A 25,645-nucleotide genomic window follows, 5' to 3' on the forward strand; every position below is an offset into this window, starting at 1 on the left:
AACACCCCTCCTAAACAACTAAGCAAATGGAAGTGAATATGCAAAAATAAACCTAGATTTTAATATTAGGGTTTTAGATCATGAGTGAAAATTTTCTAATCTGCTGTTTTATTTTTTTAACTTAAATATATTTAATGTATAATTCCATTTGTGTAAAGTTAAAAAATAAGTAAAACTAATTCATATCATTAGCCATCAGGAAAGTAGTTACCTTTGGATAGGAAGTTAGCAATCAGGAGGGAGTCATGAGATTGGGGATGCTTTGGGATATGAGTAAAGTTTTATTTCATCAATTGAGTGCTGGTTACAGAGTTGTGTTCACTTTCTCTTTTCTTTTTTTTAAAGATTTTATTTATTTATTCATGAGAGACAGAGAGAGAGAGAGAGAGAGAGAGAGAGGCAGAGACACAGGCAGAGGGAGAAGTAGGCTCCATGCAGGGAGCCCGACGTGGGAGGCGGTGCTAAACTGCTGAGCCACCCAGGCTGCCCAAGTACACAGTATTTAAGGCAGTGTCTTATAACTTGTAAATCTCTATTTATCCCAATACTATAAGCTCCTTAGACAAATCATGCATTCATAGAATCTAGCAAAATAATTGCTCAGAAAGTATTACGCAAGCCTTCCTAACCACTACGAAGAAAGCAAAAACAAAATAAGGGAAAAAATATCACCCTAAAAAAAAAATCCCCATTTTGCATATGATTGACCAAACTTACAAGAAAAGCTGTATTTCCAAAAATAAACTATTGGGACTTTATCAAGATAAAAAGCTTTTGCACAGCAAAAGAAACATTCAACAAAATTAAAAGGCAATCTACAAGGGTGGCTGGGTGGCTCAGTTTGTTAAGTGTCCAACTCCTGATTTTGGCTCAGGTCATAATCTCTGTGTCGTGGGATCAAGTCCCACATCAGGCTTCGTACTTAGCAGTGAGTTGCTTCTCTTTCTCTCTCTCCCTCCCTCACTCATGCTCTCTCTCTAAAAACTAAATAAATCTTTTCAAAAAGGGGCACTTTATGGAGTGGGAGAAGATACTTCCAAATGACATATCTAATAAAGGGTTAGTATCCAAAATATATAAAGAATTTATAAAACACAACATCCAAAATCAAACAATCCAGTTAAAAAATGGGCAGAAGACACAAATAGATATTTTTCCAAAGAAGACCTACAGATGGCCAGCAGACACATGAAAATATGCTCAACATCACTCATAGGGAAATGCACATCAAAACTACAATGAAATAGGGATGCCTGGATGGCTCAGCAGTTGAGTGTCTGTCTTTGGCTTGGGTCATGATCCCGGGGTCCTGGGATCGAGTCCCACATCAGGCTCACTGAGGGGAGCCTGCTTCTCCCTCTGCCTGTGTCTCTGCCTCTCTGTGTGTCTCTCATGAATAAATAAATTAATTAATTAAAAAACCCCTACAGGGATCCCTGGGTGGCGCAGCGGTTTGGCGCCTGCCTTTGGCCCAGGGCGCGATCCTGGAGACCCGGGATCAAATCCCACGTTGGGCTCCCGGTGCATGGAGCCTGCTTCTCCCTCTGCCTGTGTCTCTGCCTCTCTCTCTCTCTGTGTGTGTGACTATCATAAATAAATAAAAAAAAAATTAAAAAAAAAAACCCTACAATGAAATATAACACCTTACACCAGTCAGAATGGCTAACATTAACAACACAAGAAACAACAGGTGTTGGTGAAAGGGAATGGAGGTATGGAGAAAAGGGAACCCTTCTACACTGTTGGTGAGAGTGCAAATTGGTGCAGCCACTCTGGAAAATAGTATGGAGGTTCCTGAAAAAGCTATAAATATAACTACCCTATGATGCAGCAATTGCACTACTAGGTATTTACCCAAAGGGTAAAAAAAAAAATTGATTTGAAGGGATACATGTGCCCCAATATTTATAGCAGCATTATCAACAATAGCCAAACTGTGGAAAGAACCTAAATGTTCATTGACTAATGGATGGATATAGAAGTAGCTTATATATATAATGGAATATTATCCAGTTATTAAAAAAATGAAATCTTCCATTTGCAATGATGTGGATGGACCTAGAGAGTATTATGCCAAGCAAAATAAGTCATCATCCAGAGAAAGACAAATATCGTATCATTTCACTCATATATGGAATTTAAGAAACAAAAGAAATGAAAATGGGGGGGGGGGAAGAGAGGTAAACCAAGAAGCAGGCTCTTAACTATAGAGAACAAACCGATGGTTACCAGAAGGGAGGTGGATGGGGGGATGGGTAAAATAGGTGATGGGTATTAAGGAGAGCACTTGTGATGAGCACCGGGTGTTGAATATAAGTGTTGAATCACTAAATTCTACACATGAAACTAAATTTACACTGTATGTTAACTGGAATCTAAATTAACACTTGGAAAGGACAGAAATGCTGTATTTCAATAGGCTTGTTATCTGTTCCAAATGTATGTGAAATCTTAAATAATGTTTAACCTTTAGACAGAAGGAAAAAGTAAGAATATTCCAATTTCTTAAACTTCTTATATAATTATACTTAAAAATTTAGGACAAAACTTAGGAGAGAATTTTGGCAGTCCTACAGTGTTAAGGAGACCATGATTAAGGTTCAGGTTCTACCAGAAAGAATGACAAGGTTCATACAGTGGCTCTCAGTTGAAAGCCATGGATGGGGAGGATGGAGAAAATAGGAGAAAAACAATACTGAAGAGACAGTAACCAAACATTTTCCAAAATGAATTAAGAGTACTGACCCACAGATTTAGGAAATTCTGCCACCCAGAAAATAGAAGCAATACAAATAAAAATATTAGGAAAAAAGTCTTAAAATCCATCAGAGAATAAAAGATACACTGCCTTCAAAGAACAATAAGAATTAAATCTGATTTTTCCCAGAAGCTATGGAAGTAAAAGACAATGAAATAACAATTCCAAAGTGCTTAAAGAAATCTAGAAATCTATACATGGTAAAATATTCTTAAAAATGAAGGAGAAATACAAGTTTTTTTGGAAAAAATAGGACAAAGCTACAGAACAATAAACCACAGATAACTTATTGTTTTATAATTGTATCTGCTCTTTTGCTACATTGTTCAATTTGAAACCATTGAGACCATTTCCAGACACTGAAAAATTTCCAAGTTATAACAGTTAATACACCAAATAAATAAGCTTTTTCAACTTAAATTTTGAAATAATTTGAAATAAATAAGATGGAGAAAGACAAATTTGTATGATCTCTCTTATATGTGGAATCTGAAAACAAATTTCACAGACACACACACACACACACACACACACTCATACATACAGATAACAGATGGGTTGTTGCCAGAGCAGAGCAGTATGGGAGAAGTGGATGAACTTTTTTTTTAGTTTAAATAAGCTATTCTGAATAAGAAATAAATTTTAGGATTTGAAAGAACATATGGTTGAATATTTTTCTTCCAGTTTAACTTCTCATTATAGGGAATAGTTATTTATTATTAGATAAATAATAATAAACAGCTTGGGCTACAACTAATTCCAATATGTCAATGTTAGTACCCCTTGGCGAGAAGTACAATTCTAGAAATCTAGAAATGTTACATTTGTTTAACTTGTTGGTTTGTTTTACAGAATCACTGCTTATATATTTGGGAGAGGAGAGATAAACTGCGTTCAGTAATACTATGAAATTTAGACTCTTCCTTATCTGATGTTACTGTTAACTATCCTTGCAGCTTACAGAGGCATCAATTTTCAAATGTGAGAAAGTAACAATCAGCCCTGCCATTCAAGAGAATGGAACAACACATAAAAAGCAGCTACAAATTTTACAGGAAATAATATTTCTACTTAGGACATGCTGCAGCTGTAAAATGTCAAAATAACTCCTGTCTTTGAGTAACTATTGTTTTCTTATTCAATAATGAGTAAGATGTCTAAAATTGTAGACTGATTCAAATTATATTACTAAGAAGGAAACAATCCATTCTTGCCTGGAGGATCTAAGTCATTCAACATGCAAGTACAATTTCTAAATAGTCCTGATTTACAACTAAAGTACAGAGCTTCATATAAAGTTTGTGAAGACAAAATCCCATATTCATTTGAATTTTGAATAGTTTTCAAGAAACAGAACCCTGTGTCCACTTCAGTCCAGACCCAATGCTGATCCCTTTTCACTTAGCCTGGTTTTTCTTTAAGTTTATCAAACCATTGCTTCATTTACATTTTACCTAAGCTTCACCCTTCCTCCAAATTTTATAATAACTCTATCTTTCCTTAGGTAAGATGTCCCATGGTTCTTTGGTGTGCAGTCTTCCTTGTAGAAATGATCAATAAACCTGGCTTTATTAGACTGCAGATTTGTCTCTGGTGGTGTTCAGCTGATTATACTAAGATAGATGACACAGAAATATGATTCTAAAGATACTACAACTTGCATTAATAAGAGAGCAGCCTCAATCACTGTAGAGAAAAATATGAGAATGTGGGAAAACAGATAAATTAAAATGCAGCACTAAGGACTTATTACAAAAAGAGGATACTAAACAGAAGAACAATGTGTGTTTCAGCTACAAACTGGGCTTGACTGCTTCCATGGATATAATTCTGGAGGGAAGAAAAAAGACAAAACTGAATCTTTAAATACATATTAACTTTTGGTATTCAAAAATTTGAATTTGAATGAAGTTTTGAATTTCATTCAAAATCCTAAAATGGGCTATTTTCAAGCCCTAGTAAATTATTAATTAACCTGAAATATATAGACATTGGGTCTGTGGCATTCATCAATAAATAAAATGGACAAAATAAACACTACTTGTGTCATTTATTATTCATCTTTTCATTGTATTTATACTATGTTTTCAACAACAGAATATAATGAGAAACCTAGTATTTCAGTGTACAAGTATAATAATGTAAAGTCCATGAAGACAAAGATTTTCTTGTTTATCACCATAATAATACTTAGCCCAGTGCCTAGAAACAGTAGATGCTCAAGTACTTGAGCAATTATTCTATTTAGTTCAAGGCAGACTTTCATTCTTAGCCAGCTTAGTCAAAAGGACTCACCAAATGTGAGTCTTTAGGTAAGGAACCTTCCACTTTTAAGAGCACATTTCAGTAAGTGAAGCTCATTATCCAAGAGAGATTGAAAAGTCAAAACTAAACCTAGTTCCTTTATATCTTGGCAATGGTGTCACAAAATAATAATTATTAAGGTTAACTTTGGAATATAATAGAAAGAAATTCTAGACTTTCCTTACCACATGTCCTGTGTGGGGATTTTTATGAGCATATGGTGGTCCTCTTATATGGTTCCACATTTGACCAGATGTCATAGCAAGCACAAAGCACTAGGACACAAAAAATAAGGAAATACTTATATGACATGGTTCAGCCACTCCTATACTGATTAGACTAACAAGTTTATGAAAAGTACGTCTGTTCAAGTAATACATGAACAAAATTTTTTTCAGATGAATAATTTTTTATTAAGGTTTATATTTCACAACAATCAGTAGTATTTACTCTGAAAGGAAAACCCTATTTTAAAATTACAAATAAACTGACAGATGTTTAAAAATTAAAAACTGAAAAGCCTTTAAGAAGATTATTCTCAAAAGAACTGCCTATTTTCTTAGGGGTGACATTCTATCATTTAGGTTGAACCAAAATGGAGTACAACGAGTTCCTCCAAACTCTGGCCATCCTAATAAAATAATGGAGGAAACAGACTGATTTGAAGGCATGAAATAAAAACATAGGGCAGCCCCAGTGGCTCAGTGGTTTAGCGCCACCTTCAGCCGGGGTGTGATTCTGGAGACCCAAGATCAAGTCCCACATGAGGCTCCCTGCATGGAGCCTGCTTCTCCCTCTGCCTGTGTCTCTGCCTTTCTCTCTCTCTCTCTCTTTCTCTTTCTCTCTCTCTCTCTCTCGTGTGTGTGTGCCTCTCATGAATAAATAAATAAAATCTTAAAAAAAAGAAATAAAAACATATAAAATCCCTTCTTACAGGTAAGAAATAAAACAAAATGTTACCTAACAGTACAATATTGTATGCAAATTATTTATTTATTTATTTATTTATTCATTCATTCATTCATGAGACACAGAGCAAGAGAGAGGCAGAGACACAGGCAGAGTGAGAAGCAGGCTCTATGCAGGGAGCCTGACGTGGGACCCGATCCCAGGACTCCAGGATCACACCCTGGGCTGAAGGCAGGTGCCAAACCTCTGAGCCACCCAGGCCCTTGGTGGTTTATTTTCTGAGCTTGTTATCTTTCTAGATATATTACATTCAAAGTATTTAAAAATCATTGTTTTTTTTTACTACTTATCTAAATACAGAATTATTTAAATTATCATAGTTCTTTAAATAATTTATTATCTCCTAAATAGTTTACTGTATCAGTATTTGAAACACTTTTGTCTTGCTTTACACAAGACAGTATTCCTGAGAAATGTGTAAATTTTATTGAAAAAAATCAAATATAGGGATGCTGTTATTTAAAATACATCTTATTTATTTTAAACTTATAAAATGTTAATTTATATACATTTGACATACAACATTATATACATGTAAACAATTTTTGTTCTAAAATTCACTCATGGGGCATCCAGATGGCTCAGCTGGTTAAATGTCTGCCTTCGGCTCAGGTCATGATCCCAGGGTCCCAGGATAGAGCCCCACATCAGGCTCTGTGCTCAGCAGGGAGCCTGCTTCTCCCTCTCCCTCTGCCACTCCCCTGCTTGTGCTCTATCACTCTTGCTCTCTCTCAAATAATAAATAAAATCTTAGAAGTTATTAAAATTCACATGCTCGGGTACCTAGGTGGCTCAGTAGGTTAAGTATCTGTCTTCAGTTCAGGTCATGATCCCCGGGTCCTAGAATCAAGCCCTGCATCAGGCTCCCTGATCATGGGGAGTCTGCTTCTCCCTCTCGTATGTCCCTTCCCTCTCCCTCTGCCTGCACATACTCTCTCTCTCAAGTAAATAAATAAAATCTTTTTAAAAATTGAAAAAAAATTCACTCACCAAAGCTGCAAAAGCCCATCCAGTTTTATTAAAGAGAAATTCCATACTGCTTCTTCGAAGATACACCAGTCCACCAATAACAGCCAAAAGCAATCCCAACATAAGAGGACCAGCATAATTTGGAGGTCTAATTACTCTAATCTAATGGAAAGGAAAGAAAAAAATGTTTTATGTATAAAATTTACTTATTAATTATATAGGTCAAACCAATTTGAAATGAAAGTAATCAAAATTAGTGTGGTTATTGTTGTGATGAGCACTGGGGAAATGTTAAATCATTATATTTTATAGCTGAAACTAATATTACACTGTATGTTAACTAAAATTTAAATAAAAACTTCAGGGGCGCCTGGATGGCTCAGTGGTTGAGCGTCTGTCTTCGGCTCAGGGTGTGGTCCTGGAGTCTCAGGATCGGGTCCCACATCAGGCTCCCCTCGAGGAGCCTGCTTCTCCCTCTGCCTGTGTCTCTGCCTCTCTTGTGTGTCTCTCATGAATAAACAAGTGAAATCTTTTAAAAATAAATAAATAGATAAATACTTCAAAAAATTAGTATGGTTATACTTTCAGGGAAAATTTTAGTTTTTTCTTTTCATCCTAATCAAAATAGTCTATAATGTATCCTAAAATGGGATGGGATAAATATAATATTTTGTTTATAACATAAAATCTTTTAGATTAATAAGTATTTGCCAAGTACCCCTAGATAGTCTATGGACTTATTAATAAATAAGGTCAAAGGAGTGGTTTCCATATTAAATTCAATAAGGTAATAGAAGATGTTTTATAATCAGGATGATTCTGTTAAATGCTATTTATGAAGGGTCTGCCAAACTATTACCACCTCAGTGATATGGGGACGAGACCAATTAGGACCTCATAGTAAGAATGGAAGTGGATAATGGAAAAGTAACTTTCTACAAAGTAGGGAAACTTACGTTGACATCAGTTCTGTCAGCAATCCATCGAGCAATCTGTTCAGCTGAAAAACCACGCACCTGCAACTCATATGTATCACCTCGCTTGGGTTTCCCTTTGGCAGGGAAGTTGATGAAAGTTGGAGCTGAATTCATGTTTAGCTGGAAAAAAAAAGAAGTCATGAAAATATAAGTTATCAAGAAAATAATCTCAACAGTAAATATTAACCTGAATTTTAGGCATTTTAGAAAGGTGAGGAAGCTCAGGGTTAGGCAGGTTAAGTGATTTGCCTAAGGAAAGCGGTTAAGTGATAAAGTTAAGATTCAAACCCAAGGCTGCCTCTGACCTTAAATTTGTACATTTTATTGACCAAATATTTATTCCTAGCTAAGAAACCTACACTTTACTCCCTTAGAATGGAAAATCTCCCATATAAAAAACATTGTAATCTGTTCAGAAATTATGCAAAAAGAATACATTTGCAAGAACTATAATTGCCTTTTGTAGCTGAAGTAAGCTCCAAATAGAGTACATTCTGTTTTGAGTAAACAACATAATTCTCTAAAATTGCAGGGAAAATCAATACAAAATGGTAGTCATATGCAGGAACAGTTAATTCTAAAAGATTAATAAGTGTTTACTAGTTAAGGATCACATTTTTCAATTCTCTACAATGAGACCATAGTATGCTTAAAGACAACGCTGGAATTACTAAGGTAAAGAAACCATAACTGGGGTGCCTGGGTCGCTCAGCAGTTGAGCATCTGGCTTTGGTTCAGGGCATGATCCCGGAGTTCTGTGATTGAGTCCAGCATCGGGCTCCTTGCTAGGAGCCTACTTCTCCCTCTGCCTGTGTCTCTGCCTTTCTCTTTCTTTCTGTGTCTCTTATGAATAAATAAATAAAATCTTAAAGAAAAGAAACCATAACTAATTTATCTGCATTATATCTTTTCTGACATAACTGTAACACTTGCAGAAAATAGAAAGCCTAACTCTGGGAAAAGATGCTGACCAACAGATGCAAATATTCAAGTCCCTTCAATAGGTAACCCTGTAAAGGAGATTAGCTTGTATAAGACAATTATAATTTAAAGACATCAAATAAAACAATCCAACTCCCTTGCTTTGATTTTATACTCATAATAGAACCTTCTAACAGTAATTGTTTAGACTTTCCCATAAGGAAGTAGGGTATGGTGATTAATGGATATGATTATTTAGGTCTCCTTGGCAGTATAATATGGCAAATTAATTAATTAATAAATGAGTCCTTTAGTTACCAATGTCCACGGATTTTTAGTTTGGTGAGTGTACACAAGATCTCCAGAACTAGATAAATTATGGCTACATTGTTAAAAATTCAATTTTTGAATATGAAAAACTAAGAATCAGATGGTGGACAGTGTTTACTCCACCAAACTGCTGCCCAAATTTTAAGATGAAATCTTTTTAAAAAATTTTTATGTATATATGTATGTAATCTCTACACCCAATGTAGGGGCTCTCAAACTCATGATCCTGAGATCAAAAGTCACATGTTCTTCCAACTGAGCCAGCCAGGTGCCCCTAAGCCAAAATCTTCAATATTTAACTATACCACTTTTAGATTTTTTAAAAAAAATGTATAAAAATCTAGGTAATATATGAACCCATATCCCTTGTGAAATTTTTAAAATTACAGGACCAACTGCAGTCAATTCTAGCAGCCACTATTATTATTTCTAGATCTTTTTAAATTTATTCATTTAAATGTGTGTACATCAACAGAAAATACAATATTGCCTTCTAGATAGGTGATGAGTATAAGGAGGGCATTTGTTATATGAGAAACATTAGGTGTTGCACATAAGTGATGAATCAAGAGAATTCTACTCCTGAAACTAATATTTCACTGTATGTTAACTAACTAGAATTTAAATAAAAATTTGAAAAGAATAAAGTCTTCTTTACCTATTAAAAAAAAAGATGCTCTACATGATGTGTAATCAGATACCATTATACAACTATTAAAATGGTCAAAACGCAGAACACTGACACCACATACTGCTGAGTATGTGGAGCAACTGAGAATCTCATTCATTGCTTTTGGAAATGAGAAATGATACAGGCACTCTGGAATACTGTTTGGCAGTTTCTTACAAAATGAAACATACTCTTACCATATGATCCAGCAATCATACTCCTTGATATTTACCCAAAGGAGTTAGAAACTTATGTCTGCACAAAAACAACACATGGATGTTTATGAGGAGCTTTATTCATAATTGCTAAAATTTGGAGGCAATCAGGATGTCTTTCAATACATGAAATGTATAAAGAAACTCTGATACATCCAGATGATAGAGTATGATTCAGCAAAACAAAAAAATGAGCTATCAAGTCATGAAAAGACATGGTAATCCTTTAAATACTATTTTTAAGTGAAGGAAATCAACCTGAAAAGTCTATATACTGTATGATTCTAACATATGACATTCTAGAAAAGGTAAAACATGGAAATGGTAAAAACATCAGTGGTTACAAAGGGTTGGGGAGAGAGATGAATTGGCAGGGTATGGAGGATTTTTAGGGCAGTGAATATACTCTTTATAATACCATGCTGATGGACGTGTATCATATATTTGTCTAAACCAAAGAATATACAACAAGAGTGAATACTGATGTAAACCATGTACTTTGAGTTATTATGATGTGTCTATGCAGGTTCACCAACTGTAACAAATGTAATACTTTGGTGGTGAATGTTGATAATGGGAGACACTATGTGTGGGGGCAGGGGGCATGAGGGAAATCATATCTGCCCCTAAATTCTTCTGTGAACCTTAAGCTGCTCTAAAAAAAAAAAAAAAAACCTTAATTTTAAAAATACAGGTGCAAGAAGTCATGATTGATGGAGCCAATGGGTATGGAATCCAGAACACAGGAAAAGGGTTAAGCTATGCACAAGAAGATTTTCCACTAAGTCAGGAAACAAGAGGGCAGACAGACCTAGTTACACTAAGAAGCACAATATGGCATAATGGTGGGATTCACAATGCGATTTAAAAAGTTACCTGAGGGCGCCTGAGTGGCTCAGTCAGTCAGGTGTCTGCCTTCGGCTTGGGTCACGGTCCCAGGGTCCTGGGATTGAGCCCCACACTGGGCTCCCTGCTCATGGAGCCTGTTAGCCGTCTCCCTCTACCTGTTGGTCCCCCTGCTTGTGCACTCTCTCTCTCTCTCTCTCTCTCTCTCTCTCAAATAAATAAAATCTTTTTTAAAAAGTTATTTGATAAATTGTAGAGTTAAAACTGGTTAAAATGGTAACATTTGTATTATACATAGTTTAATACAATAAAAAAAAATACAAAACCTACTTGGTTACTACCAATTTTCTATATTCTAAGAGGTTAGCATTGACCATGACATTGCAGAGCTACCTCAAGTTTAGCTTTTATTTTACTAATTACTCTAGATCTCATATATGACAAGTCTTATTTAAAACTTCTCATAGCCAGGGGGAGTTAAGATGGCAGAGGAGTAGGGGACTCTAATTTTCTCTGGTCCCTGGAATTCAGCAAAGTAGTTATCAGATCATTCTGAACACCTGCAAAATCAACCAGAGCTCTAAGAAAAGAATTGCTGTAATTCTACAAATAGAAAAGCAATCAATTTTTGTAAGGTAGGAGGTGCAGAAACGTAAATTCAGGGCAATATATCAGAAGATAAACTGCAGAGTGGAGGGACCTTCCTTAAGTCAGCTACCAGAAAGTGTTATGAGTAGTGGAAGGCAGAATCAGAACTTTCAGAAGTCTGCTCTGGTGGGGGAATGTCCCTGCCTTAAAGGTGTTCAAGTGACAAAGCAGGGCAGAAACCAGGTGGCACAGCATGGCCTCAGCATCTCTAGGGTCACAAAAAGAACGGAGATGCCTAAGTGTGGTAGAATTCTCATGTGTCTGAGCAGGGAAGCTGGCTGCAAACAGCGATCTTATGAGCCAGCTTTCTGCTCAGTGTTGGAATAAAATTCAAACCAGTGCATGATTAGGCAAACTCTCTGGGCAAGGGCCCAGAAAAAGGCAAAAGAAAGGCAAAGACACCCCTCTTTCACCTGGGGTGGGAGAAGGGGGGGAAACAGTAGAGGTCCGGATCACAGGAGTATGTCTATAAAGTTTGAAGACTCAAAACAGGGTCAGGTGCCTGAGATAAAAACAACTGGTCATAGACTGGGTGAACAGGGAATTCACGTAGAAACCAGGGAGACAAGAGTGATTGACTGCTTTTCTGTGAGGGCTCACTGGAGTGGGAAGAATGAACTTTCAGAAATTGGGGTGCTACTATTTTCATCCCCCCATTGGTGCTGAAAGCTTAAGGGGGCAAAACAGTGCTACAGAGTGCTATCTGGGAAGGGCTGACACTGAGCCTGGCCCCTTGGCAAGGAAGGGGCAATTCTACCCAACAGGGATACCTAAGAATCAGAGCAACAGGTCCCTCCCCTAGAAGATCACCAGGAGCAACCAGCTACCACCAAATTTACCAAAGAGAAGTGAAAAACTTCAGCTGTGGAGCAAATAGCTTTCATGGGTTCTTCTTCTTATTATTCTTTGGTCTTTCAATTATATTATTTTTTCAGCTGTTTTCTTATTTAATTCTTTTTTAAATCTTTAACTTTTATGTTTATATTTACTTATTTATTATTTTTTGGTTTCCTTCCATTATATTTTATTTTTGTGTGTGTGTATGTATATGTAAGTTTTTCTTCTTTTCTTATTTTGGGATCTAGTTTAACCAACAAACCAAAATACAGCCAGGATTTAGTTCATTGTTTTGTTCAATTTTGCTTCTTGTTTCATTTTTTCTGATTTTGTTTTTGTTTACTTCTGATTTGTTTGTATTTTTCTGGTACTGTTTTTGCTCTTTTTGTCTTTTTTTAAAAGATTTTATCTATTTATTCATGAGAGACACACAGAGAGAGGCAGACACAGGCAGAGGGAGAAGCAGGCCCCATGCAGGGAGACCAACATGGGACTCGATCCCAGGTCTCCAGGATGACACCATGGGCTGAAAGCGGCGCTAAACCACTGAGTCACCAGGGCTGCCCTGCTCTTTTTGTCTTGTCTCTCTCTTTCATCTAATCTTTTCTGGACATAAAGATGAGATGGAGAAACTCACCTCAAAAGAAAGAACAGGAGGCAGTACTCACTCCCAGGAATTTAATCAATATGGATATAAGATGTCGGAACTAGAATTCAGAACAATTAAAAAGATACTAGTTGGGCTTGAAAAAAGCACAGAAGACACTAGGGAATCCTTTACTGGAGAAGTAAAAGAACTAAAAACTAATCAGGCCAAAATTAAAAATGCTTTTACTAAGATGGAGTAAAAAATGGAGGCTCTGCTAGGATAAAAGGCAGAAGACAGAATCTGTGATATAGAAACAAAATTATAGCAAATAAAGAAGCAGAGAAATAGAAAGAAAAAACAATGTGATGTCTGGATGGCTCAACGAGTGAGCATCTGGTGTTGGCTCAGGGCGTGATCCCGCGGTCACAGGATTGAGTCCCACATCAGGCTCCCTGCATGGAGCCTGCTTCTCCCTCTGCCTCTGTCTCTGCCATTCTCTCTGTTTCTCATGAATAAATAAATAAAATCCTTTAAAAAAAAAAGAGAGAAGAAAGAAAAAACAACTATGGATCACAAAGGGAGGATTTGAGAAATCATCAATACCATAAAGTGAAATATTAAAACAGGGGTTGCAGAAGAGGAGGAGGTAAGGGCAGAAGGTTTATTTGAACAAATTATATCTGAGAACTTCTAAAATCTGGGGAAGGAAACAGAGAACTCCCCTCAAAAATCAATAAAAATAGGGACACCTCGGTGATTCAAAGGTTGAGCATCTGCCTTTGGCTCAGGGCGTGATCCTTGAGTCCTGGGATCAAGTCCCGCATCAGGTTCTCTGCATGGAGCCTGCTTCTCACTCTGCCTATGTCTATGCCTCTTTCTCTCTCTCTCATGAATAAATAAATAATTTTTTAAATCAATAAAAAACAGATCAAAATACCAACATATATTAGGGAAGCTTGCAAATTTCAGAGAGAAAGAGAAATCGTGAAAGCATTCAGGACAAGAGATCTGTAATTTACAAGAGTAGGCACATAAGGCTGGCAGCAGACCTGTGCACAGAGACCCAGTAGGCCAGAAAGGACTGGCATGATATATTCAAGGTGCTAAATGAGAAAAACATGCAGCCAAGAATACTTTAACCAGCAAGGCTATCATTCAGAATATAAGGAGAAATAGTTTCCAGAAAAAAGAAAAACTAAAGGAATTTCTAAACACTACACCAGCCCTGCAAGAAATATTAAAGGAGATCATTTCAGCAAGCAAAGAGCCCCAAAGTAACAAAGACCAAAAAAGGATCAGAGACAATCTACAAAAACAGTGACTTTATAGGTAATACAATGGCACTAAATTCATATTTTTCAATTATTACACTAAATTTTAATGGACAAAATGATCCGATCAAAAGACACAGGGTATCAGATTGAATTAAAAAAAAAAAAACAAAAAAACAGGGCAGCCTGGGTGGCTCAGCGATTTAACGCCACCTTCAGCCCAGGGCCTGATCCCGGGATCAAGTCCCACATCAGGCTCCCTGCATAGAGCCTGCTTCTCTCTCTGCCTGTGTCTCTGCCCCCACCCCCCTCACTCTGTGTCTCTCATGAATAAACAAATAAAATATTTTTAAAAAAACAATGCTGTCTAAAAGAGACTCATTTTTTTATTTATTTATTTTTAATTTTTATTTATTTATGATAGTCACAGAGAGAGAGAGAGAGAGAGAGAGAGAGAGAGAGAGAGAGAGAGGCAGAGACATAGGCAGAAGGAGAAGCAGGCTCCATGCACCGGGAGCCCAACGTGGGATTCGATCCTGGGTCTCCAGGATCGCACCCTGGGCCAAAGGCAGGCGCTAAACTGCTGCGCCACCCAGGGATCCCAAGAGACTCATTTTAGATGCAAAGACACCTCCAGATTGAAAGTGAGGGGGGTGGAGAACCATTTACATACTAATGGATATCAAAAGAAAGCTTATATCCAACAAACTAAATTTTAAACTGAAGAATGTAATAAGAGATGAAGAAGGACACTATATCAAAATTAAAGCATCTATCCAAAAATAAGATCTAACAGTTGTAAATATTTATCCTCCTAACTTGGGAGCAGCCAATTAGACAAACCAATTAATAACAAAATTTAAGAAACACATTGATAATAATACAATAAGAGTAAAGGACTTTATCACCCCACTTACAGCAATGGACAGATCACCTATGCAGAAGATTAACAAGGAAACAAGGGCTTTGAATAACACATTGAACGAGATGGACTTCAGAGGTATCTTTAGAGCATTTCATCTTGAGGCAATACACATTCTTCGCAAGTGCACATGGAACATTCTCCAGAAGAGATAATTTGGAAGGAACACAAATACATGGAGGATTAAGAGCATCCTACTAGGGGATCCCTGGGTGGCACAGCGGTTTGGCACCTGCCTTCAGCCTGAGGCGTGATCCTGGAGTCCCAGGATCGAGTCCCACATTGGGCTCCCTACATGGAGCCTGCTTCTGTCTCTGCCTCTCTCTCTCTCTATCTCTGTGTCTCTCATGAATAAATAAATAAAATCTTTTTTAAAAAATTAAAAAGAGCATCCTACTAAAGAATGAACAGGTCACCCAGGAAATTAAGGAAGAATTTAAAAAATAGATGGAAACAAATGAAAATGAAAACAACAGTACAGAATCTTTAGGATACAGCAAAGGTGTTCCTAAGGGGGAAGTATGTAGCAAGTACACGCCTTTCTCAATAATCAAGAAAAGTCTCACATATACAACTTAATCTTACACCTAAAGGAGCTAGAAAAAGAATAGCAAATAAATCCTAAAACCAGCAAGAGAAGAGAAATTATAAAGATTAGAGCAATGAAACAGAAATTGAAAGAAAAGTAGAAGAGATCAATGAAACTAGGACTGGTTCTTTGAGGAATGAGAACAATAAAACCCGAACCAGGCTTATCAAAAAGAAAAGAGAAAGGACTCAAAAAAATGAATAAAAAAATTTTTTTAAAGTAAAGAAGAATTAATTACTATTCTTCTGAAGCTGTTTCAAAAAATAGAAATGAAAACTTCCAAACTTATTCAATGAGGGCAGTATTACCTTAATCTCAAAACCAAGGACCCTACTGAAAATGAGAATTACAGACCAATATCCTGGATGAACATGGATGCAAAATTTCTGACCAAGATTCTAACTAAAAGGATCCAACAGTACACTAAAAGGATTATTCATCACAACCAAGTGGGATTTATTCCTAGCCTACAAGGGTGGTATAACATCTGCAAATCAATCAATATGATCCAACACATTAAAAAATGTTCAAGAACCATATGATCCTCTCAACAGATGCAGAAAAAGCATTTGACAAAATTCAGCATCCTTTCATTATAAAAACTCTCCACAGTGTAGGAATAGAGGGACATACCTTAATATCATAAAATCCATACACAAAAAACCCTCAGTAAATATCATCCTCAACAGGAAAAACTGAGAGCTTTGCTCCTAAGGTCAAGAACACAACAAGGATGTTCACTCTCATCACTGTTGTTCAACATAGTACTGGAAGGCCTAGTCTCAGCAATCAGACAAAAAAGAAAGAAATAAAAGACATCCAAATCGGCAAAGTAGTAATCAAACTTTCACTCTTCACACATTACATGATACTCTGTTGAAAACCCGAAAGATTCCACCTGAAAATTGCTAAAACTCATACAATATTCAGTAAAGCGTTAGGATATAACATCAATGAACAGAAGTCAGTTGCATTTCCATTCACTAACAATGAGTCAGAAGAAAGAGAAATCAAAGAATTGATCCCATTTAGAATTGTACCCAAAACTTTAAGATATCTAGAAACAAACCTAACCAAAAAGCTAAAGTGTTTGAACTCTGAAAAGTATAGAACTCTCATGAAAGAAATTGAGGAAGACACAAGTGATGGAAAACATTCCATCCTCAAGGATTGGAAGAATAAATATTGTTAAAATGTCTATGCTACCCCAAGCAATCTACACATTCAATGCAATCCCCATCAAAATACCATCAACATTTTTCACAGAGCTGGATCAAATAATCCTAAAATTTGTATGGAACCAGAAAAGACACCAAATAGCCAACAGAATGTTGAACAAGAAAACTAAAGCTGATAGCATCACAATTCTGGACTTTAAACTGTATGACAAAAAAATAAAAATAAAAAAATAAACTGTATGACAAATCTTTAATCATCAGGAAAGTATGGTACTGGCACAAAAACAGACACCTAGATCATTGCAACAGAATAGAGAACCCAAAAATGGATCCTCAACTCTATGGTCAACTAATTTTCAACAAAGCAGGAAAGAACATCCAATGGAAAAAACACACTCTCTTCAACAAATGGTACTGGGAAAATTGGATAGCCACCTGCAGAGGAATAAAACTGTATCATTTTCTTATACCATATAAAAAAACACACTCTTTCAACAAATGGTAATGGGAAAATTGGATAGCCACCTGCAGAGGAATAAAACTGTATCATTTTCTTATACCATATACCAAAATAAACTAAAAAATGGATGAAAGACCTAAATGTAAGACAGGAATCCAACACAATCCTAGCAGTGAACACAGGCAAAAACCTTTTTTTTTTCAAGATTTATTTATTTATTCATAGAGAGTGAGAGAGAGGCAGAGACACAGGCAGAAGAAAAAGCAGGCTCCATGCAGGAAGCCCGATGTGGGACTCGATCCCGGGTCTCCAGGATCACACCCGGGGCTGCAGGCGGCGCTAAACCGCTGCGCCACCGGGGCTGCCCAGCAACAACCTTTTTGACTTTGGCTGCAGCAACTTCTTGCTAGACACATCTTCAAAGGCAAGAGAAACAAAAGTAAAAATGAACTATTAGGACTTCGTTAAGATAAAAAGCTTTGCACAGCAAAGGAAATAGTCAAGAAAACTAAGACACCCTACAGAACAGGAGAAGATACATGCAAATGTTGTATCAGATAAAGGGCTAGTATTCAAGATCTCCAAAGAACTTTTCAAACTCAACACCCAAAAAACAAAGAAATGGTCAGAAGACATGAACAAACATTTCTCTAAAGAAGACATACAAATGGCCACCAGACACATGAAAAAAATGTTCAACACTATTCAGCGTTAGGAAAATACAATTCAAAACCACAATGAGATACCACCTCGCACCAGTGAGAATGACTAAATTTAACAACTCAGGAAACAACAGATGTTGGTGAGAATGCAGAGAAAGAGGAACTGTCTTACACTGTTCGTAGGAATGCACAACTGCTACAGCCACTCTGGGAAACAGTATGGAGGTTCCTCAAAAAATTTAAAAATAGAGTAACTGTATGACCAAGTTATTGCACTACTAGGCATTTTTTCAAAGGATACAAACATAGTGGTCAAAGGAGCACATGCACCCTAATATTTATAGCAGCAATGTCCACAGTTGCCAAACTATGGAAAGAGCCCAGATGTCCATCTACAGATGAATAGATAAAAAAGGTGGTATATATACAATAGAATAATACACAGTCATCAAGAGGAATAAAATCTTAGCATTTGCAGTGACGTGGATGGAACTATAGAATATTACACCATACAAAATAAGTTTGAGAAAGACAAATATCATATGATTTCACCCATATATGGAATTTAAGAAACAAAACTTGTACATAGGGAAATGGATGGAAAAAGAAAATAAGAAGAAATCAGAGAGGGATACAAACCATAAGATACTCTTAACTGCAGGGAACAAACTGAGGGTTGCTGGAGGGGAGGCAGATTGGGGGAATGGGGTAACTGGGTGATGGGTATTAAGGAGGGCATTTGATGTAATGAGCAATTACTGATCAATCGCTAAACTCTACCTCTGAAACTAATAAAATTGCAAACAAAGAAAACTTCTTGTGGTCAGAGGAAAATGGTAGAGTAGGAAGATCCCAAACTCACTTTGTCCCATGTAAGGAATTACATGTATTGGAAACTAACTCTGAAAATAATCTGAAGACCAGAGAACAGATCTTCCATAGCAGGTCATAGATAGAAGACCAAAAGGATAGGAGGAATGGAGATGCGATTGGAAACCAAACCCCCAGTGTAACTAACCACAAAGAGAAGGGACATCACAAGAACAGGGGAGCAAGGCAATCAATCAGATCCCACAAGGCACATCCCTGGCCCTGGGGGCCCACACTGGGAAGATAAGTCCCCATAATATCTTGCTTTGAAAATCAGTGGGGTTTAATTCTAGGAGAGTAAGAGGAAAAAGGAAAATGAATCCTTGTCTTCAAAGAGCACACTAACTCAGTGTGAAATATACAAGCAGCAGTTTGAAAAGCACCTGGGGAATACGTGAAGGAATTTTATTCACTAATTTTAGGATTCATGCCAGAGGGGCAGGGATCTGCAGATTTCTCTGGAAACAAAAGGGCTGGCAAGTACTATTTCATATTGCCCTCCCCTAGCCTACATAGGCAGACACTTGTGGGAGGCAGTTCAAATATTCTCCATCTACCTTGCTACTGCCACATTCCCGGTCCTGGTGTTCCCCTGTAGACCTTCCCCACTCAACTCATCTGCCATGGCAGATGATCCCCCCAAAGTGGCTCCTGTCACACTGCACCTGGCAGGCAGCCTCAGTTGGAACTGGCACCCCTCCAAAGTGACTCCTGCCCTGGGATGGGGAGGAGATAACCACATACAACAGCATTCCTATAATTCTTAAAGCTCAGCCTCTTAGATGACTATACAAAGAGCCAGCCCTGCCCTTCCCTGCATCTCCAGCTATTGCAGCACATAGCTGTAGACAACCAGGGTTAAGGCCAGACCTATGCAACAACAAGCCAATGAGTGCTGCAGCAGGGCCTCTCTACAGTGTTGGAAGCAAACCCTGCCCAGTGCAGCTGCAGTAGGTGAAGGAGGTCACTAAAGCCAATTAAGCCGACGGCCAGTGCTGCCCACCCACATGGCCACAGCAATCATAGCTCATTCACAACTGGACAGCACAGCTCACATATTGAGCACCTGGTTCTGGTGAACAGGGGTGGTTGTGCAACACAGCACTATGAGGCCTCTTACACACAAGGCCACTACTTTCAAGAGGAGGAGATATAGTTGCCCTACCTAATGCACAGAAACAAACACAGAGAAATAGACAAAATGAGGAGATAGAGGAATGTGTCCCAAATAAAGGAAAAAGCCAAACTCACTGAAAAAGAGTGAAACAAATACAGTAGGGAGAATCAACAGCCACAAGGATGGATCAGCAATCTGGAAGACAGGGTAATAGAAAGCAACAAAACTGAACAGCAGAAGGATAAAAGTAATTAAGAAAGAGAACAGCTTAAGGGATCTCTATAACATTATCAAGTGTAATAACATTTGCACTTATAGGGATCCCAGAAGAAGAGAGAAGGAGACAGAAAAATTATTTGAAGAAATAAGAGCTGAAAACTTGTCTACTATGGGGAAATAAAAACACCCACGTCCAGGAAGTATAGAAACCCCCAAACAAGATGAACGCAAGTAAGTCTACAGAAAGACACATAATAATTAAAATGCCAGGAATTAGTAATAATTTTAAAAGGAGCATGAGAAAAGAAAACAGTAACATATTAGGGAAGCTGAATAAAGCTATCAGCTGATATTTCAGCAGAGACTTTGCAGGCTAGAAGGGAGTGGCATGATATATTCAAAGTGCTAAAGGAAAAAAACCTGCAACCAAAAATACTCTACTAGGCAAGGTTATCAACAGAATTGAAGTACAGATAAAGTTAGAGGTTCATCACAACTAAACCAAACTTACAATCAAAGATAAGTAAATTCTTTAAGTGGAAAAAGGCTCTAACTAGAAGTAAGAAAAGCCTGAAATGAGTAAATTTCAATAGTGAAAGCATAAATATAGTAAAGGCAGATTACTCACTTATAAAGCCAGCATGGAGGTTAAAACACAAAAGATGTAAAATCAATTATATCTACAAAAATTAGTTTTGCATTATACAAAAACTTAAAAAATATAAAATAGGACATCATAATTCAAGCATAACACTAGACAAATCCATCAAACCACAAGGGAAGTGAAGAAGAAAATAAGGAAAGGAGAACTATAAAAACAACCAGAAAATAATTAATGGCAATAAATACATACCTGTCAATAACTACTTTAACTAGACTAAGTGCTCTAATCAAAAAACATATGGTAACTGAATGGATAGAAAAAACAAGAACAACCTATGTGCTGCCTACAAGAGACTCATTTCAGACCCCAAAACATACACAGACTGGAAGTAAAGGAACAGAAAAGATATTCCATGAAAATGGAAGCAGGAAAAAAAATCCATGTATACTTATATCAGAGAAAATAGACTTAAAACAGAATACTGTAGCAAAAGATGAAGAACATTACATAATGATAAAGGGATCAATCTAACAAGAGCATATAACAATTGTAAATATGCACCCAACATAGGAGCACCTAAATAAATGAAACAAAGATTAACAGATATAAAGGGAAAAGTTGACAGTAATGCAATAATAGTAGGGAACTTTAAACATCCCACTGACATCAATGGATAGACTACCCAGACAGAAAATCAATTAAAATACAGTAACTCTGAAGTATCTGAATGACACATAAGAACAGCTGGGATTAACAGACATTATCCAAAAATCCAGCAGAATACACATTCTTTTCAAGTGCACATGGAATATTCTCCTAGACAGATCATATAAATTAGGCTACAAACCAGTCTCAAAATTTAAGAGAATTGGAATCATATCAAGCATCTTTTCAATCACAATGGTATGAAAGTAGAAATTAATTACAAGAAAAAACCCTAGAAAAAACATAAAAACATGGAATCTAAAGAAATACACCAACAACCAACCAATGGGTCAACAAATAAGTCGGAAAGGAAATTGAAGAATACATGGAGGCAAATGAAAATGAAAAAATAACAGTCCAAAATCTTTGGGACACAGCAAAAGCCATTCTAAGAGGGAAATTTATAGCAATACAGTCCTACCTCAAGAAACAACAACAACAAAAATCCCAATCTAACCTTCACTTAAAGGAACTAGAAAAATAACAGCAAAAAAAGCCCTAAGTTAGTAGAAGAAAGTATATAGGGGGGTCTCTGGGTGGCTCAGTGGTTTAGCGTCTGTCTTTGGCCCAGGGCATGATCCTGGAGTTCTGGGATCGAGGCCCGCATCAGGCTCCCTGCATAGAGTCTGATTCTCCCCCTGCCTGTGTCTCTGCCTTTCTCTCTGTGTGTCTCTCATGAATAAATAAAATCTTTTAAAAAAGAAAGTAAACAATTATGATTGGAACAGAAATAAAGATATAAAGACTAAAAAAAAAAATAGAAAATAGAAAAGATCAATGAAACCAAGAGATGGTTCTCTAAAAAGATGAAAAAAAAATTTATAAAACTTTATCCAGACTCATCAAGACAAAAAGAGAGGATGAAAATATATAAAATCAGAAATGAAAGAGGAGAAATAAAACCAACTCCACAGAAAGACAAAGGATTATAAAAGAATACTATTGAAAATTGTAGGTCAGCAATTTGGACAACCGAAAAACCTGCTAAATTCATAGAAATGTACAATCTTCCAAAGTGCATCAGGAAAAAGTAGAAAATTTAAACTGACTCACTACTAGTAATGAAATTAAAATGGTCATACCTGCCTTTGGCTCAAATCACGATACCATGGTCCTGGGATCAAGCCCCATGTTGGGCTCCCTGCTCAGCTAGAAGTCTGCTTCTCCCTCTCCCTCTTGTGCATGCATGAGCCCTCCCCCCACCCCCTCTCACATACACACACACACACACACACACACACACACAAATAAATAAATAAAATCTTAAAAAAAAATTCCCTCCCAACAAACAGAAATCCAGGACCAGATGGCTAACAGATGAATTCTATATGAAATGTTTAAAGAAGCATTAGTACCTATTCTTAAAATATCCAAAAAATAGAAGAGGAAGGAAAACTTCTAAATTTACTCTATAAAGCCAGCATTACTCTGAACCAAAACCAGATTAAAGACACTACAAAAAAAGAAAACCGCAGGCCAGTATCTCTGATGAATACAGATGCAAGAATCTCCAACAAAATATTAGCAAACTGAATTCAACAATAAATTAAAAGGATCATTCACGATGGAACTGGAGGGTATTATGCTGAGCAAAATAAATCCATTGAAGAAAGACAATCATCATATGGTTTCACTCATATGTGGAATATAAGAAATAGTGAAAGAGACCAAAGGGAAGGGGGGAAATTGAGTAGTGAAAAATTAGGAATGCCTTCCTCTCTATGAGGAGACTCCTAACTCTGTGAAACAAACAAAGGGTTGTAGAAGGGAAGGTGTGTGTGTGGGGGGGGGTAACAGGATAAATGGATGAGGGCATTAAGGAGGGCACATGATGAGATGAGCACTGGGTATTATACTACATGCTAGCAAATTGAATATAAATAAGAATTTTTTAAAAAGGATCATTCACCACAATGAATGAGAATTTATTCTAGGGATGCAAGAATATTCCACATTCACAAATCAATCAATGTAATATCTCACGTAACAGGAAGATGAATAAAAACTATGTGATCACCTCAACAGATGCAGAAAAAGCATCTGACAATATACAACAGCTGTTCATGATAGAAACTCAACAAAGTAGCTTTAGAGCGAACATACCTCCACATAATAAAGGTCATATATGAGCAACCCACAGCTAACATATCCCATGGTAGAAAACTGAAAGCTTTTCCTCTAAGATCAGCAACAAGTTAAGGAAATCCACTTTCACCATGTTTATTCAAGATAGTACTAGAAGTCCCACTCAGACATGAAAAAGAAATAAAAGATACCCAAATTGGTAAGGAAAAAGTAAAATTGTCACTATTTGCAGAGAATATGCTATCTACAGAAAAACTTAAAAGACTCCACCAAAAATCTACTAGAACTAGTAAATGAATTCAGTGATGTTTTAGAATACAAAATTAATATACAGAAGTCCATTGCATTTCTATACACCAGTAGCTAAGTAGCAGAAAGAAAAATTAAGAAAACAATCCCATCTACAATTATGCCAAAAAGAATAAAATACCTAGGAAATACTATAACCAAAGAAATGAAACACCTTTACTCCGAAAACCGTGACACACTGGTAAAAGAAATTGAAGACAATACAAATAGAAAAATATACCATGCTCATTGATTGGAAGAGTAATGTTAAAATGTCCATACTACCCAAAGCAATCTATAGATTCAATGCAATCCCTATCAAAATACCAACAGCATTTATCACAGAACTAGAAAAAATACTCCTAAAATTTGTATGGAACCACAAAAGACCCCAAACAGCCAAAGCAATCTTGAGAAAGAACAAAGCCAGATGTATACCAATCCCAGATTTCAAGATATACTACAAGGCTAAGTAATCAAAACATTGTGGTACTGGCACAAATACAGACACATAGATCAACGGAAGAGAATAGAGAGCCTAGAAATAAACCCACGCTTATACGATCAATGAGTCTATGACAAAGGAAGCTAGAATATACGAAGGGGAAAAGACATTCTCTTCAACAAATGGTGCTGGGAAAACTGGAAAGCTACATGAAAAGAATGAGTTTCATTGTAGACCACTAGACCACTTTCTTACACCACATACAAAAACCTAAAATGGATTAAAGACCTAAATGTGACAGGCACCTGAGTGGCTCAGTGTTTTAGTGTCTGCCTTTTGCTCAGGTCATGATCCTAGGGTTCTGGGATCAAGTCCTGCATCAGGCTCCCCTCCCTTCGCCTATGTCTCTGCCTCTCTCTCCCTGTGTCTGTCATGAATAAATAAATAAAATCTTTAAAAAAGATGTAAATGTGAGATATGAAACCATAAAACTAAAGGAAGACATATACAGTAATTTCTTGGATGTTGGCCATAGCAACATAATGCATATGTCTTCTCAGGAAATTAGATAAAAAAGAAACTATTAGAACTATACCAAAATAAAAAGCTTTTGCATGGTGAAAGAAACCAACAAAATGGGATCCCTGGGTGGTGCAGCGGTTTGGCGCCTGCCTTTGGCCCAGGGCGCGATCCTGGAGACCCGGGATCGAATCCCACGTCGGGTTCCCGGTGCATGGAGCCTGCTTCTCCCTCTGCCTGTGTCTCTGCCTCTCTCTCTCTCTCTCTGTGACTATCAAAAATAAATAAAAATTAAAAAAAAAAAGAAACCAACAAAATGAAAAGGCAACCTTCTGAACAGGAGAAGACATTTACAAATGACATATCCAAAATAAGGGTTAATATCCAAAATACATAAAGAACTTACATAACTCCACACCAAAAAGAATCAAACAATCCAATTAAAAATTGGCAGTGAACCTGAATAGACATTTTTCCAAAGAAGACATACAAATGGCCAATAGACACATGAAAAGATGCTCAACATCACTAATCATCAAAGAAATGTAAATCAAAATCACAATGAGATATTGCCTCACACCTGTCAGAATGGCTCAAATCAAAAAGAAAAGAAATAACAAATGTTGGTGAAGATGTGGTGAAAAGGAAGCACCCTTCCACTGCTAGTGGAAATATAAA

General features: G+C 36.8%; 1 protein-coding gene across 1 annotated transcript in view; it reads right to left on the minus strand.

The window, feature by feature from the left end:
- The window catches only part of MAGT1 (magnesium transporter 1), a 61,165-nt gene that overhangs the window by 11,739 nt on the left and 23,781 nt on the right, over positions 1-25,645 (minus strand). The window contains exons 4-7 of the mRNA XM_041741677.1: positions 7,957-8,097; positions 7,022-7,162; positions 5,248-5,337; positions 4,525-4,588 (exon numbers count right to left, since the gene is read on the minus strand). Of these exons, the coding sequence (XP_041597611.1) occupies positions 4,525-4,588; positions 5,248-5,337; positions 7,022-7,162; positions 7,957-8,097 (436 nt within the window). The remainder of the gene's footprint in view (positions 1-4,524; positions 4,589-5,247; positions 5,338-7,021; positions 7,163-7,956; positions 8,098-25,645) is intronic.

The sequence above is a fragment of the Vulpes lagopus genome, chromosome X, assembly GCF_018345385.1.
Source record: "Vulpes lagopus strain Blue_001 chromosome X, ASM1834538v1, whole genome shotgun sequence".
NCBI classification, from domain to species: domain Eukaryota; kingdom Metazoa; phylum Chordata; class Mammalia; order Carnivora; family Canidae; genus Vulpes; species Vulpes lagopus.